Below are 18,178 nucleotides of genomic sequence, written 5' to 3'. Positions count from 1 at the left end.
TGTTCACTCCATTTTCACTAAGATTCCCTCTCCTAAAGTGGAATAATGTACCAATACCGATAGCCCTCAACCATAGTGTTTAAAACCTGGGGTATTGTTTTTAAAATTTTGTATATTGAAGGGCTAAACTCACACTCATTGTCGACATTTTAAAATTTTCGGTGCAAATTGGGACTCATCTAACCAACTACGCAAATTTGAGCTATAAAATACAAAATTAAATACTAAAATCAAAAAAAATTCCATGATTTTAAATATGTTGGTGAAAGATTGAAGATATGGGTCAGTTGACTCTTCGTATGTGTCCAATTTTTAACGTTAGGTGTAGGGAACCTAAGGGAAATTTATTCAAAAAGCTCCAGCGAACACTATGTGAGCATATTACAGTCAAATCTTAAGATCAGTGCCTTCGAATTGGAATTGGGCAACTTTATATCTCGGCAAGATAATTAGCTTAAGCACTTGATAAAGTTAAAAAATAACATTACTATAGGAAAGAACAATGAAAAATTGGAATAAGTTGCTCAGAGCACCGCCCTAAATCCAATAGATTAATTTTGGACCACAATTGATCAAAAAATTTCGATGAAATAGTGATCAAAAACGGATTTCTTTTGAAAATAATCATGTGGGGAAAGCAAGGGAAAGGGAAGGCGATTGCGAAAAACAATGATAAAAAAATTACCAAAATGGCTCAAGTAGATCCAGATATTCAAATCAGAACCGAAATAGATAAAAAATTTTGATATACAAAAAATTTAAATAATGATATTTAAAATTTACACTTTATTTTGTCCGACAAAAAAAAATGAATTTACTTTAATTTTAGATGTTATACAGAAAAATTTTAAGTAAAATAATTTAGTTTTATTGTTATTTTTGTAGAATTGTATATGAACTAAATGATTTTGAAAAAATTTTCCATATTTTTTGGTTACGAATGAATAACAGTTATCGAAACTAAAATATTTTTTGGTTATATTTTTTTCAAATATCTGGGGCAATGTAAATAAAACGTCCAGTTTTGCAGCTAATGTCTATTCATTTTATAAATAAAATATAACTTAAATTAACTTGCTTTGTAATTCCATTAATATTTATATGGACCAAAAAGTAAATTAAATAAATTTTGGTTATACCTACATATATAACCAAAAAAATATTGGTTGCTATGTACTATGTATAATTTTCAAATAAAATGAAAAATATTACAATGTAGATACAAAATGTAATAAAACTTACTGAAAATACGGATGGAAAATTGAAAATCGTATGATTTTTTAAAATTTTTTGAAATATTTCAAAACGATTGGATTTTTTCATTTTATTTGTTTTTTTTATTTTTATTTAAACAAAGAAAAAAAATAAAAACAGAAACAAATTTCAAATAAAAACAGAAACAAAATGAAAATTTACGTTTTTTCTTTAAATTTTTTCAAATTGAAGTTTCATTTTATTTCAAATCTGATAGTGTAAAAACAAAATATATTTTCTATTTGATTTTTTTGATAATCATACCAATTTTCATTTTATTTTGTTTTGGCAGTATGAAATAAAAATCTAACGACTTCTCTTGTAGTGTGTAGGCAGATTAAATAACAGTTATTCATAACCAAAAAAATATTTCTCATGTTAATTGGTTACGGAGACCTAAATAATATAATTCTTATAATAATGGTTAAAAAGTCCGTAAATAACATAAATGGATTTTTTGCGTAAACTTTTCTTTCAAAAGAAAAAAATAATTATTTTCTGTCCCTGGTTTATTTTCATAATACACACATTAAATTCGAATAATTATGTGAGACACTGTACATGAATTCATTACACTACATTGTACATATTACAGTATAATGTGCGGTATCTTACCCGAAGATTTTCCAAATCATTCTTGGTTAACGCATTTTGAGCAATGTTAAACAATCCCGAGTTTAAACTTGGAACTGATACATTACCGCGATAAATAAAGTTGTCCTGTTCATTTGGATTTAAGGCATGTTGTAATTCAATATTTATCCATCCATCAAATTCCAAGTATGCCTTTAAAAACAAAAGTAAATATATCTAAATGTAATGTAATTTATATTTTATAACATACACAGGATTTATTAAATAGCCCCAATAGAAATATTGATAAAAATAACAATTCAAACTTAATTCTCATCTTATATATTTTTTACACTTTAATTTCTTTTTCTTAAAATGAAACCAGATATAGATGCCGATGCAAAATTAACGATGACGACGGAGCGACAAATTTTGGACGGCGACGTCGGCTTATTATAAATCTTATAGCAGACGGCTAAAATGTAGGCAAAGCAGCTCAAACAAGGCGAAATCACATAAGGTGGTGTTATCAATCACGATTATTTTTTTCTTCACTTGACGCACTAATGTGAGAGTTTGCTATTATTTACATTTTTAAATTTAAAAATATCCGTTAAAACAGAGAAAAACTTCATTAGTATTTTAAATCTAAAAATAAAAAGCATTTTGTAAACAAATATTCTTATAGAAATAATGAATAATTGGTACGCATGTACCAACTTAAAGGGATTTTACATCACATTACTTTGTATTAATATCAGAGTTTCATTGTCTTTAATACAAAATCAATTTTGTTGTCAAAATGTATTGAACAATTTTCATTCATGTATTAAGAACCCTATTTTTTTGGTTTATTTTCAATTTCACATGGATTATGAAGAAAGTTATGGTGGAAAATAAAAGGAAATTAATTTATAAATTAAAATTTTAAAATAATTGTGTATTTTGTTAAAAAAAACTGAATTTAAAAATGATTTAAAAGCTCAATACATTTCAAACAACAAAATGTTTTAGATTTTCAGACTACAATACATTTTCAAATACATAATACTTTGAATTAATACAAAATCACATAATGTAAAGTACCTTTTAAAGCCTGGTACTCTGTTCAAAATTGCGAAAAATTATGGTTTTTTCATGCGAAAAATTTGATGTGCAACAAATGTAGTCTATCTCACTATTTTGGAAAGTTTGTCGCTTTTATTGCTATAAAGTATGCATCATTACTTCAAATACGTAAACAAAAACCATATGTTTTTTGAAAGCTGAAAATAAAATAAATCTTAATATAATAAACTATTCAGTGTTTTTTATTTAAAATGAATGAGAATATATTATGACCGCTTGTGCAGTAAATTTAATTTATGATTTTGTAATTTTTTCGGCTCGAGATATAATAATTTTGGGAAAAACAATAAAATGTAATCAGCTGTTTGTTTTAATTTCGTTCGAAAGAAGTGCTGCTTATTAGGGTTCTATAGTTGAAACGAAAAGTCGACTTTTCGACTTTTCGACTTTTTGCATTTAGTTAAAAGTCGACTTTTCGACCTTTCGACTTTTTCCATTTTATGAAAAGTCGATTTTTCGACTTTTCGACCTTTTTCATTTATTTAAAAGTCGACTTTTAGACTTTTCGACTTTTAGTATTTTATAAATGGTCGACTTTTCGACCTTTCGACTTTTCGACTTTTTCCGACTTTTTTCGACTTTTCGACTTTTTCCTACTTTTTCCGACTTTTCGACTTTTTTCGACTTTTTTCGACTTTTCGACTTTTTCCGACTTTTTTCGACTTTTCGACTTTTTCCGACTTTTCGACTTTTCGATTTTTTACGACTTTTTGACTATTTTCGACTTATTTCGACTTTTTTTCGACTTTTTTCGACTATTTTTTTACTTTTTTCGAGTTTTTCCGACTATTTTAGAGTTTTTGATCACTTTTCCACTTTTTTAAAATTTTCGACTATTTCCGACTTTTCGACTTTTTTCGACTTTTCGACTTTTTCCGACTTTTCGACTTTTTCCGACTTTTCGACTTTTCGACTTTCTTCGACTTTTTTCGACTTATCGACTTTTTTCGACTTTCCGACTTTTCGACTTTTTTCGACTTTTATTTACAAAGTCGACTTTTCGACTTTTTTCATAGACGATAGTCGAGTTATCGACTTTTTTGGAACAAAATAGTCGACTTCGACTTTTCGACTTTTTTCGACAAAAAGTCGATTGTTCGATTATTCGAAAGTCGATTTATAGAACCCTACTGCTTATGTTATTTCGTAAATTTGAAAGCATGGTTGCCAGATAAATTTCACAATAAGAACAGAGTACTGCTTTTGCGAAATTATTTCGCAAATATTTCGTACCAAATATTTTATATGTAGTTTGACAGCATTTCGCACGAAATTTTGAACAGAGTACCTAGCTTAATATAACAAAAATATGTTTGTACCGGCCAGGTTGACAAACAAATTTGAACATTACTTTTCTGAGCTACCAGATCGAGCGGCGCTGGTAATTGCATTGGCCGGGCTATCACTCGCCGGATTGGGGTGGAATCTTGCTCTACTGGAGCTCGTTGCCTAGGTACAAAAAAAATTCCAGCTAACTATAACAACTTAAATGAGGGACCCGATAAGAGATTAATATTCATTTTAACTTTCTATCTATAGAACACTCTTATTTCCTTTTCCTTTTTTTAATCAAACGGTTGATGTTTTGCCGCAGCAATCCCCTCCCACAAGAGAACAATATGGCTCTCGATCCATGGTAACATCTGATAACTGGAGTTACCCCTAACGTTCCTCTCCAAGGCCACATCTCAAGGTAAAAACTCATATTTCGATGACTGATTCATCATCGCCAGTCATGGAATTTTGGTTATAGATTCCTTTGGTATTGTATAGATCCACAAAGAAGGAATTTTTGGAAACTCGAACATTTAGGAGATGAAATGGGTAAAATTGGTATCCTTAATATCTCCTAAAGAAGCAAAGATATAAATAAAATTCGAAATATATCCTTTTTTATATAAAAAAATAATTGATAGGTGTCTGGTACTTTTTCGAAATTCGACACTATAAAGAGCTAACAGGGTAAAAACTTACCCATTAGAATATTCTTTTACCGCCCACATCTTTTAAACAAATAACCACGCAAATAAAAATTTCAATGAATCCTATTTAAATTAAAGGGTTTTAGAAATCCTTTCAATACTTTTTTAAAATTCGAGCCATGAAGGGTAAAAAAAGTGACTAAAATTGGTACTTTTTTAAAAAAAAAAATATATTTTTTAATAAACTTTTGAGCGTCAAAAATAAATAAGTTTCCCAGATATTTAAAAATGAACTGGTACTGGTTTTAATCTTCAGTTTTAAACAGTAAAAATTTACAAACTGTATCCATCCACCACTTTTTTTGGTACTTTTATGCTGTAAATACTGATATTTTTTTAAAAACGTTTCAATAAAAATGCCTTACATCAATGATATTCGAACCCAAGTTATCTAATTTCAGTTTGAGCATCTAACCACTTAGACTACATACGAACTTCCAATCGTAAAGAAAAATATTTATTTTAAATAATCCGTTTTTAAATATATTTTTCACCTTACTCAACAAATGGTGAATTCCAAATAAATTATAAATAAAAGTATTTATGTAACACTATAGTAGAGACAAAAACCTACAATCTAATTGTTACCAACTTTATAAAAATTTTGTTTTTTTAAGTTAAATTAATTTTCTCTCTTTTATACACATTATATAGTATCAACTCCTTATTCATAACAATTTATCATAGGTTTATAAAACATACAACACTTTTTTTAAATTTAAAGAGATTAGAAAACTCGACTTATGTGTAAGTGAAATGAAAAACTCCATTTCAATTGGCATTTTATTATTTTTATTTTGTGAACAATTTTTTTAAATAATCCTTAAAATATCAGCCCTTTTCTATAAATTTTCTTTTATTTGCATTATTTTTAATTAGAATGTGAGATTTTACTTTTGTTATTCAGAAAATTTTAGTTCTTTGCAATGTTAAAATTTTATTATGTTTATCCAGTAATCGAATCTATGGTAGCATACATTAAAGCTTTCTCTCCATGAAAATATGCGCGTCCATCTGAGAGGAGATAACTCTGCAGCACAATTTTCTGAAATACTATTAAAAATTGGTAACGGAAATTATCCTCAGGTTGAAGGTAAACTGATTATACCTTTAGAGCTTGGCGTAGTAGTAAATACATTGTCTGAGTTAACGGCTAAGATATACCCTGATATATGCAATATCAACAAAAATGATAGAGCTGCAGCAATTAATGACAATTAGGACTCCTCGGCTATGTTAAATTTTTAAAACGATCCTATTTCTTCATTTGAGTTCCGATTTAAAAAAAATTTCGTATATAGAATCTCCTTATCGAGCACTATAAAAAATGTTGTAGCAGTAAATTATCTCTTATAGTTTAGGAGATATTCGCATTTGAAAATTAAAATTTTAAAATTTTTACCGACCTTACTTTAGTTTTTTTGATAATAGCGGGTCCAAATATTCCCGATTTTCCCCTTTTTTTTATTCGCTCAACAACAAGTTTATATATCATGCAGTGAAAGAATTATGTAAAAATCATGACTGAGTCCAAAGTTATAGGCATTTTAATTTAAAAAATTAAAAAAGGCGATTTTTTGCCATTTTTTTGGGAAAAAAGTATCTTTTTCTTTTTAAGTTATCTAAAAAGTTTCTAGAAGATGTATATAGAATTTATACTTTTTGGAAAGCTGACTTTACATAAAATACGATAAATGAAACAAAACCTAAAAATTTTTGATACCGAGGGGACCAGGTCCATCCAAAAAAAACCTATTTTTTATGGAAAATTCAATTTTGAGCAAAAATTCTCAAATCGCATAGTCGATATCAAATTATAGTGGCCTGTTTTATATGACCCAATATGTTCTTAATCATTTTGTAACGGGTTTCGATAACCCCGCCCCTGGTATGGATATAATAGGCAAAAAACCAAAAAATCCAATTTTTGGGATTTTTTAAAACTTTTTTTGGGAATTCCGGGATTTCTAATAACTTTTAGAAAATTTACCTAGCACTATTATTTTCACCCATAAGGTTAACTCTTAAATTTGTTACATATATGGATGAAAATAATAGTGCTAGGTAAATTTTCTAAAAGATGTTGAGTTTTCCCTAATTAATTTGTCACTTAAAAAACATTAGGTAGGCATGTTATATATCAATGGAAAGGTAATTTTGTCTATTTTTCAAAACTGTATATAATTTTTGAAAATTAAAAAATTCGCGGAATACTTTTTTTAAAAAAAATTAAAAAATGTTTTTTATTCAGTTTTTGCGAAGATACAAATTTTTCAAATTGCAATAAAAATTTTATTTATGAATATTTTTTGATGAAATTTTACAGTTAGGTAGATTTTTTTACTCAAAATGGTCCCCTCGGTATCAAAAATTTTTAGGTTTTGTTTCATTTATCGTATTTTATGTAAAGTCAGCTTTCCAAAAAGTATAAATTCTATATACATCTTCTTAGAAACTTCTTAGATAACTTAAAAAGAAAAAGATACTTTTTTCCCAAAAAAAATGGCAAAAAATCGCCTTTTTTAATTTTTTTAAATTAAAATGCCTATAACTTTGGACTCAGTCATGATTTTTACATAATTCTTTCACTGCTTGATATATAAACTTGTTGCTAAGCGAATAAAAAAATGCCGAAAATCGGGAATATTTGGACCCGCTATTATCAAAAAACTAAAGTAAGGACGGTAAAAATTTTAAAATTTTAATTTTCAAATGCGAATATCTCCTAAACTATAAGAGATAATTTACTGCTTATAGTGCTCGATGAGGAGATTCTATATACGATTTTTTTTTTAAATCGGAACTCAAATGAAGAAATAGGTTCGTTTTAAAAATTTAACATAGCCGAGGTGTCCTAATTTGAGGTCCCCCCGCCGGGCCCCTGGTTGGCCTATAAGGTCCAAATTCAAAACCTAAACTCGACAACACCTCCTCTTTGTGCATATCATCAAAATCGGATTAACCGTTTAGAAGTTACCGAATTATTTCCCTATTTTTTTCCTATACCACTGTGCGTTTGTGTGTAAAAGCTGTACATAAAAATGTTATAGAGGCAACCATTTTAACAGGCTGTGCTAAAGGAGATACAGTTTTTATACCACGTATACAGCTCAAAACATCTAATTATCCATTTGAATTCAAACGACTACAGTTTCCGCTTAAAATATTATTCGCCGTTACAATAAATAAATCCCAAGGACAGACCTTAAAAGCTGCCAGTGTAGACTTAACCGACGGGTGTTTCTCACTTGGTCAATTTTATGTCGCATGCTCAAGAGTAAGTTCCCCCAAATGTTTATATTTCCTTTCATCTGACGGAAAAACCACTAACGTTGTATATAAAGAAGTTCTTCGTTAAAAGATTATCTTTATGTGTGGTGATCTAACCTTTGACGTTTACAACTTACCTATACTGAAAATATATTTCAAGTATTAAAACAAATCTATATCAAACGCCACTGTTAATGAATCCTAAAGCCAAATTGAACTTTTCAAATCCAATTTCCTTCCAAGTCAACACACAAATTGAATAAGGTAAGGTTTTTTAATATATATTGTTACATCATATTTTTAACATCCAATGGATAATAATAAATCTAATTTCATAGGAAAAATTCTTACGTCCAACATTATCAATTCATTACTTAAAAACTATTAGTGTTTTGTTAAGAGATTTTCTTTGTGGTTGATGATCTATATCACTTATTTTCGTTAACAACTTTTCTATATTGACAATTGGTTAAAAATAATTTAAAATGTCTTTCCAATTAACACCTTTAAACAAAATATTATCAGAAGCCATTGTTAATGAATCTTTCTGTCAAATTGAAATTTTAAAAACCCATTTCCTTCCAAGTCAACACACAGATTCAATAAGGTAAGGTTTTTAATATATATACATATGTATATTGTTGATCATATTTTTAACATCCAACGGAAAATAGTAAATCTAATTCCATAGAGAAAATCTAACCTCCTAATTACTTACTCCCATCGCCCAAAAACTATTAATGTGGTCTATAGAGAAGTTTTCGTTAAGAGAATTCTATTGTGTTTGGTGATCTTACATTTGCCGTTAAGAACTTACCTATATTAAATTATTCAAATATCCTAACTCAAATCATTATCGCAAGCTATTGTTAATGAATCCCTAAAGTCAAACTGAAAGTTATACTTCCATTTTATTTCAAGTAAACTTAAGGTAACGTTTTTAAATATATAATCTAACATATTTAACCATCTAATGAAAAATAATAGTATGTTATAGGAAAAAATGCCAACCTTCCAATTATTCACTCCCATTACCCAAAAATCTCTGATGTGGTCCATAAAGAAATTATTTATTAAAAAACATCCTTCTTAAAAACTAGTTTCCCCCTTTTTCATATGTGGCAACGATTTTTCTATTTATTTACAAAATACAAATTTCATAAAATACCAGTAAACTTCAAACAAATTTTTGAGAGAGAGAAATGACACTACCTTGATATTTTTACCATGATATCAGTATTATCGTACAGAACGTGCTCATACTGAAAAACGGTTGAAAATATTTTTTCAATTAGTACTACTAACTAATGTCTTAATGTACCCAATTATTCACCCAAAAACTACTAATGTAGTCTATCAAGAAATTCTTCGTTGTCGTTAACAACTTAGCTAACTTACAAAATAACGCAAATACCTTCTACTTACCCCCAGCATAAGTGAAATGAAGTCCTTCGTGTTTGGTGATTCTTTGTCGTTAACAACTTTCCTATGCTGAAAATTTGTTAAAAATAATTTAAAATATCATTCCAATTACTACCATCAACTACCGCCTTAAAACAAACCAAGCCACTGTTAATAATCCCTACTGTCAAATTGGAATTTTCAAAATAAAAGTACTACCAAGACAATTTACAAATGGAATTAGGTAAGGTTCTTTTTAATTTATAATGTAACAGTAGAAAATAATAAATAATTCTATAGGAACATCTCAATCACTCCCATCAAGGAATTAAAAAAGTAAACTCTAGCACTATTGAATTATCATTTTGAAGGTGCATACATACAGTGTCTCACATAAATATTCGAATTTATTATTTTTTATGAATTACTGTGTTATTGTATGATGCTACTTTAAAAATAATAATAGTATTTAAAATTTTTTAATGAAATTTTATTAATTTATATTATTTTTACAAAATACAAGAAAAAAGTAATAAAAAATCATTAATGGTTTCCAAGAAAATGGAAAAAACCCAAAAAGGGTCATTTCAGGTACTGCGCAAAAATATTCGAATTTTTTCTAAGAACTTTATTAGAATCCTTGAACACGTGTTTTATTGCCCATTAATTAACCCATTATGCAGGTAGTGGTTATATGGAATATTTAACATTATATTTTTTGGAAATTTGCATAATTATGTTGTAAATCCTTCCTGTGTAAGCGCTTAAAATGTTCAAAGAAAAAGAGTTGATCAATTCAAATTAAAAAATTAATTTATATCTGTATAAACAAGGCCGATCAATTAAATATATATAGGAAATGGTTGATAGATTCCCATCGACAATATATTTTGTCATTACACGCATGGAACAAAGAATTCCATCGAGTATTTACCATTATCAAGTCGTCCAAAACTGCTGTCAATACAGGACGACAGAGAAATACTGAAGAAATACCGAAAGAACCTTCATCTATCAGCTCCAAAAATTAACAACGAACTCATGACAGTCCTGTGAATAAAAATTAGTGTCGAAATTGTGCGCAAAGTACTAGGGAGCAATAATTCGCATGGTCAAGTACCAAGGTGGAAACCGCTCATATATCGAAGTTAATCGATGTTAAGTGTCTTGACTCCGCAAATAGACTCATAAGTAAGAATATTGGATTCTGGAAGGAGGTTATCTTCTACGATTAGAACAAATATAATATTTTTGGCTCTGATGGTCGTCAAATGATATGGCGAAAGCTTGGAGATGCCTTGGAATTATCTAACTTAAAACCAATTTTAAAGGACCCAAGTTGCTCTGCCATATTTTGGGGTTCTGTGTCCGTCCACGGTGTTGGACTGCTAAAATTTATTATTGTAATTATAGACTAGAAGGTCCACTTGTCAATTTTAGAGCAGAATTTGCATGCTAGTACCACCAAAATGGGGCTACAACCCATTCAATTTATTTTTCAACAGAAAAACGATCCAAAATACACGACCTGGTACGTGAAAATGTTGATCATTAACAACACTAAGTATCTTCTTTCACCAAATTTTCAATGGAGTTAATGTCTGGACTTAAACTCCATTGAAAATTTGTGGTTATATTTACAAGAACAACTTTTAAATCACTCATTATCCTCTAAAACCACCATACGGTTGCTTTGCATGAAGAATGGGACATAATAACGCCAGAACTATTCCATAAATTGGTAGAAACGGTCCCACGACGCTTGGAAGTTGTTTTTAAAAACAAAGGCTACTATACAAAACATTAATTTCATTTTAATTATTTATTTTTACTTCATAATGCTAATCTAAACATGATTTATACAAAAAATTCGAATACTTTTGTGAAGCTATTTTTTGCACTTTTTTAAAAAAAAGTTAAATTAGTTTATGTAAATATTTTTTTTTTTAATTTTTAAAATGTGGCATAGAATTTAAGGACTGTCTGGACAACATAATAAATTTATTTATTTATTTTTCCCACAAAATCTATTATAAAATGATGTCTGTTTTCATAATACATTAAATTCGAATACTTATGAGAGACACTGTAAATATAATCGATTTTAATTCACAATCAAGTAACAAATCAGTAATAAGAAGCCACTGTTTGTTAATGAAATATTACATTCAAACTAAATTATAAAACCATATTTTCTTTCGAGTGAAATTACAAATACATAAAGTAAGTGCTTAAAATCTGTTATATTAATTTAATTATATCTAAATATTATTAACTCGATCCATATTTATGATGGGATGATAAAATTAATTTAAACATTATGAGGTAAAATATATATATTTTCTATTAAAGATATACATATGTATATCATTACTCCTTGATTTAAAACCAAAAATGTATCGCTAACGAAGTAGCGGGCAGCGAGCTAGTAACACATAAATTTCATTTGATTAAATTAACAATCTCAATTAATTTTTGAAGTTTTAAAGGAATTTTTAACTGCGGAATAGGCTGAATTTGGGAAGTCATTTAGAATGAGTTGTGTTAGCACTGTTATTAAAGAAGTCATGATACTTACATTAACTTTGCACTACTGCAAAATTTTTTTGTCGGGTAAATAGTTAATATGTAGGAATTAATTAAAAATAAAAAAACAAAAGTAATAGCAACAAATTAATTTAATTATAGGAACTGAAACTGCTTATATAATATTATAAGTAGGTGAAGCGCTATTTCTCCAAGTTATCGGCATTATAAAAAAATCATATATGTATATTAGAGGGATTCAAGCATGTATGAAGGAAAAAAATTGTCTGATAGGCCGTCCCCACCCCTAGAATTGTTCTATGGGTTGTAAAACTATGTCATACAAAACAGGCCGATTGGATAACGTTAACAGGTGCCGTAACGGCTCTGAAGTTTCCAAGTGCATTTACAAGGGGGAAATATCGATTTCTTTCAGTTTTTGCTAAAATTTGGCCATTTAGTAATAAATTTTAAACTTTATTGTAAAGGAATCGTAATGTGCACAAAGTAAGCATTTCGGAAAGATATAAAACACAAAAATTGCTTGAAAATTTTGAAAGTTATTGCCCAGGCCATTAACGTGGCTCACAGCACATAAATTCGAAATGTGACAAAAAAATTACTTTTTTTGGGATACATTCTAAAAAACCATTTTGTTACTTAAAATAATTTTGCGGGCAAATTTCTCAACTTCTTTTTTTTTGGAGCACTCTAATGTATATGTATGCTACTTTACCGGAATTCTCTTTCATTCTTATCTATTATCTAGACTTTTAGCTGTGGCATTCATACATAACTTGGTAGAAGGTCTAAACCAGACTTTACGTCATCGATGGGACCTAATTTGAGCTCAAATTGTGGAACCTATGTCGCGCACCTTATCCACTTCGATAAGGGAATGAATTCTTAACGAGCTAAATAGATAAATGCCCTGACTATAAGCTATAATAGTTCTTATTTAAAATTTTCCTTTTAATAAAGGAAATACATATGTATATGTTTCTTTTCAGGTTGTCCGTCTGGTCTGGCGACCAGGACTCTTCGGTGTTGGAAAGGGATGATGTTACTGTTGTTGGATCCCTCGTTGGACGTGTCAGAGGTGGCTTTGGCTTTACTGATTGTTTAATTGTTTTATAGTTAGTTCTTTCTTTTCAAATTTTAGTTCTTGAGTTTTACACTTTTAGCTTTAGTTTTTTTTTTGTCTTTAAGTATTTAACATTTAAATTTTCTTTTAGTTTTAAGTTTTTAAGTATTTAACTTTTAAATTTTCTTTTAGTTTTAAGGTCCGCTCGAAAATTTTCGTGAAGGGCCAATGCACGCGGAATCAGTTGAGCACAAAAATATATAAATGAATCACTTTTCAATTTAAAAATAACACAAATTAATTTCAATATAATTTTTATTTGTTTTTTTTTAACGTTTTTTGTATTAAAATTTGTTATTTTTTCCTTTTTGTTAATTTTCAAAATGTTAAAATAAAAAAATTTTATGACAATTGATTTTCAAGCGGCCGTACGGAAAAGTTGAACAATATTCAACTTTGCCGCATTGCCGCATCACTCATCATTGCCAAATCAAAATATTCCTATTGTGTCAATATTTTTATATGGAAGATTTTGTAAACACATTAATTTTATTAAAGCTTGTAATGCTGTTGCCGCTTGAAGCAGCATGCCGCGTACATTGGCCCTGTGCTATTAATCTTTTAGTTTTAAGTTTTAACCATTTAGTTTTAAGTTTTTAAGTATTTAACTTTTCAATTTAAAATTTTCTTTTAGTTTTAAATTTTAGCTTTAAGTTTTTAAGTATTTAACTTTAAAAATTATCTTTTAGTTTTAAACTTTGGCTTTAGGTTTTCAAGTATTTAACTTTTAAAATATCTTTTAGTTTTAAACTTCTAGTTTTAAATTTTTAAGTATTTAACTTTTAAATTTTCTGGCTTTAATAAAACTTAACTTTTCTTTATTTAAAGCCACTTGTTTAGTTTTATTTCCTCTTATAATTTGATAGCCACGTTACCACATCTTACCTCTAGGTGTTTCCAAAAAGAAAAGGAACGAAACTTTAAATTTGGTTCCCCAAGACACCTTCGGGACGCCACAAAATTTCTCCTCATTTTTATATACTTTTTATTTCAGCTATTTAAACTCCTCATAAAGTATTTATTATTGTTATTCTTCTTTTGCTTCATTTTTTTCTAAATGTCAACTGACATTTGGCGTTACCAACTACTTATGTTTGTTCAAGCACAGGGGCACACGACATGTTTTCTATTTAATGTTAATAAATTAGACAATATTGGTTTATATTTTATATTTACACCTTGTAGATAAAGCGATTAACAAAACAAAGTCTGTTCCGGAACACTTTATATAAAAAACCCACATGAGGTATTTACCCGTCCGGCGGCAGCTGACAACTTGTAAATCTAAAAAATTACTCCGCTTGAGTAGAATTTTCCATTTACAACAAAGATTCTTTCATTCGGTATATAATTTTTCATTAAATTTTAAAATTTTTATGTTTATTTTCCACAAAAATATTAATTTTACATAATTTTGGGCCCTAACTTAGGTTAGGTTGATAGGAGGATGTATACAACATCAAATCCGAAGAAATTCACCTAGGCCACTATCGGGCCTGTTGTGCGCTCCTTATCATGAAAAAAAAAATCACTGAATGAATTATTTTTTAGTGTTCAGAAACTCAGTTTCCTGAACGTAATTCCTAAGAATCTTCCAATCAGTGTTAGTCAGGAATGTTATTTCCGGAATAACATCACTTCCAAGATACTTGGATCTAACTTCGACGAATGCCTGGCAGTGGCAAAGAAAGTGTTCCAGAGTTTCACTGTCCTCTCCACATGCTCTACATTCGTCTGAATCCGCACGTCCAATTTTGCATAGATGTGCTCGTAATCCTGTGTGTCCATAGGATCTTCGTGGTTCTACCCATTGTTTCATTATTCCAAGAGCCCTTATGGGATTCTCTCACCCATATTTTTAGGTTAGGTTGATAGGAGGATGTATACTACATCAAATCCGAAGAAATATACCTAGGCCACTATCGGGCCTGTTGTGCGCTCCAATTCAAGAAAAAAAAAATTGTTCACTGAATGTATTATTTTTCCATGTTCAGAAACTCAGTTTCCTGGACGTAATTCCTAAGAATCTTCCAATCGGTGTTGGTTAAGAATGTTATTTCCGGAATAACATCACTTCCAAGATACTTGGATCTAACTTCGACGAATGCCTGACAATGGCAAAGAAAGTGCTCCAGAGTTTCACTGTCCTCTCCACATGCTCTACATTCGTCTGAATCCGCACGTCCAATTTTGTATAGATGTGCTCGTAATCCTGTGTGTCCACTCAGAATACGTACCATCATACTAACCTCAGACTTGCTCATTTTGAGAAGATTTCTCGTCTTGCTCTCATCAGGGTCACCCCATAGAATCTTTGTGGTTCTACCCACCGTTTCATTATTCCAAGAGGCCTTATGGGATTCTCTCATCCATATTTTTAATTCAGCTTTTGTTGCGTCGAATGGTTTTGCGTTTGTCAGGTTAACTACATCGAGCTCCCTTCCCTTTAAAGCTATTACATTCGCCCTTTCGTTGCCGACTACTCCCGAGTGGCCTGGTACCCATATGATGTGAACCTTACCTCTGGGAGAGTATTCAGTTAAAGCTTTCTTACAATCCAATACGGTCTTAGATTTAATTCTATCACCTGATATCGCACAAATTGCCTTCTGGCTGTCGGTAAATATATTAAGCCCTGTGGGCGCCATATTTATTCTAATCCAATTTACACATTCCGTTATTGCTCGTACTTCTGCCTGGAAGCTTGTGTTATGATTAGGTAAACGGTGGTATATTTCTGTTTCTCGGTCTTCAATATAGAACCCCAGGCCCACTTTGTCCCCTAATTTAGAGCCATCCGTGTAGCAACGGATTCCTACTGGTATTTGCTCTAATGTTCCGCTTGGCCAAGACATTCTATCTGGGATTAGCGTTTCAAAGTTTCCGACATATTCAGTGTCTGGTATGCGATCAGGCACGTCCGATGAATGTGTATAACCTTCCAATATCTAGCAACGTTTCACAGAACCTTGGTTGAAGTAGTACACATGGCACCACTTATACCCAAGCAGCATGTACGCTGAACTCCCTGTAGTAGTTTGATATTACACTTTTTGTCCAAAGCAGTCCACCAGATTATTGAAGCATAAGCTAGAATTGGTCTAATTACACTTTTATAAAGCCAATTTGTCATAGTAGGACTAAGACCCCATTTCATGCCTATAGTTCTCCTACATATCGCCCAGCACCGATGTGCCTTGTTGATCCTATCCTCTATGTGGTGTCTCCATTTTAATTTCCGGTCAAGTATTACACCTAAGTACTTAACTTTGTCTGTCACCGGTATCTTCTTGCCCAGGAAGCAAGGTTCAGTATATGTAGAAATTTTTGTCTTTCTTGTGAAAAGACAGATTTCCGTATTCGCCGGGTTAACATTGAGGCCTCTCGGTTGAGCCCAGCTCAAGGCCGTATTCAGAGCCTCCTCAGCTCTTCTACACAAGTAATTTGGATCCTTTCCCTTTAAAAGTATTACGACGTCGTCTGCATAGCAGACAGGTCTAAGTCCTTTCTCGGTTAGGGTCCTTAGGAGTCTACTATCGTGGTAACCCAGAGTAAAGGTGACAAAATGCCACCCTGTGGTATACCGCGAAATAACTCTCGCAGCTTATCCATCTGTTCCTTGGCATGTAGTTGATCCAGTTACGGAGCACCCGGTCAACATAAAACTGGTCTAGGGATTGGATAAGGGTATCAGTGTGCACGTTATTGAAAGCGCCTTCGAAGTCAATGCATACCGCCAGTGTATACAGTTTGCTATCGAAAGATTCACCTATGTAGTGGACAACTTCATTTAAAGCGGTTTCCACCGATCGTCCCTTTACATAAGCATGCTACTTATATTTAAGGTATTGTATGGTATGCTGCTTTTAACCATGCTATCGACTATCCGTTCCAAGGTTTTAAGTAGGAAGGACGTAAGACTTATCGGTCGATAGGACTTAGGTGTCGCATAGCTAGGTTTCCCTGGTTTGGGTATAAATATTACCCTTGGATCCTGCCATTTAACTGGGGTATATGCCAATTTTAAGCATGCAGTGAATATCTGTGACATATGTACGTACCCATATTTTTAGTTCAGCTTTTGTTGCGTCGAATAGATTTGCGTTTGTCAGGTTAGTTGCCTCGAGCTCCCTTCCCTTTAAAGCTATTACATTCGCCCTTTCGTTGCCGATTACTCCCGAGTGGCCTGGACCCATATGATGTAAGCCTTACCTCTGGGAGAGTCTTAGATTTAGTTCTATCACCTGATATCGCCCTAATTGCCTTCTGACTGTCGGTAAATATATTAAGCGCTGTGGGCGCCATATTTAAGTTTTTCAAAATTAATCTACGGAGTAGAATTTTACATTGGAACAAACATTATTCAACTCAGGGTAAACTTTTTATAAAATATTAAAATTTCACAATATATTTTCATTAAATGAATTCGCCGTAATTATTGTTTTTGACATCAGTGCCATCAGGGTGTACTGAATACAAGGTGACATCGCTGGCCCAGCTGATCATTGTTTACAATTTAGACTTGAATGCAGGCTTAAGCGACACGGCCACACATCAAATTTGTTTGACTCAAACGGTAAGTTTTTTGATTGTGTTAGTGAAAAAACTCACATGTATATATGCGGTGTGAGTTTTTTTACTAATACAATCAAAAAACTTACCGTTTGAATCAAACAATTTGATGTGTCGCCAAGGCGCTTTAAACCGCACGTTTGTCAAACTCCATATAAAAAAAATTTGACAATCGTGTGGTTGCTCCCAAGTGATGGTACTTTGTTAAGTATACCGTGAGTGCCAGGGTGCACTTATAAGGTGAAGTCAATTCTACTAAAACAACAAAAGTAGATACTTCTGTCAAAAAATGTACATGTTGCCACCGTGTTTTTTATTTAATTTACCT

General features: G+C 30.9%; 1 protein-coding gene across 1 annotated transcript in view; it reads right to left on the bottom strand.

The window, feature by feature from the left end:
- LOC119600841 (ER membrane protein complex subunit 10-like) overlaps window positions 1–2,280 on the bottom strand; it is a 29,982-nt gene extending 27,702 nt beyond the window's left edge. Inside the window, exons 1-2 of the mRNA XM_037951419.1 lie at window positions 2,099–2,280; window positions 1,870–2,040 (exon numbers count right to left, since the gene is read on the bottom strand). Coding sequence (XP_037807347.1) covers window positions 1,870–2,040; window positions 2,099–2,164 — 237 coding nt within the window. The 5' untranslated portion in view covers window positions 2,165–2,280. The remainder of the gene's footprint in view (window positions 1–1,869; window positions 2,041–2,098) is intronic.
- Window positions 2,281–18,178: the final 15,898 nt, after the last annotated feature.

Source organism: Lucilia sericata, unplaced genomic scaffold (genome assembly GCF_015586225.1).
Source record: "Lucilia sericata isolate MDLA Ls3-8-SP2 unplaced genomic scaffold, ASM1558622v1 Contig000005F_arrow, whole genome shotgun sequence".
NCBI lineage: Eukaryota > Metazoa > Arthropoda > Insecta > Diptera > Calliphoridae > Lucilia > Lucilia sericata.
Note: the sequence above shows the minus strand (reverse complement) of the source record. Positions and strands in the feature narration are given on the sequence as shown.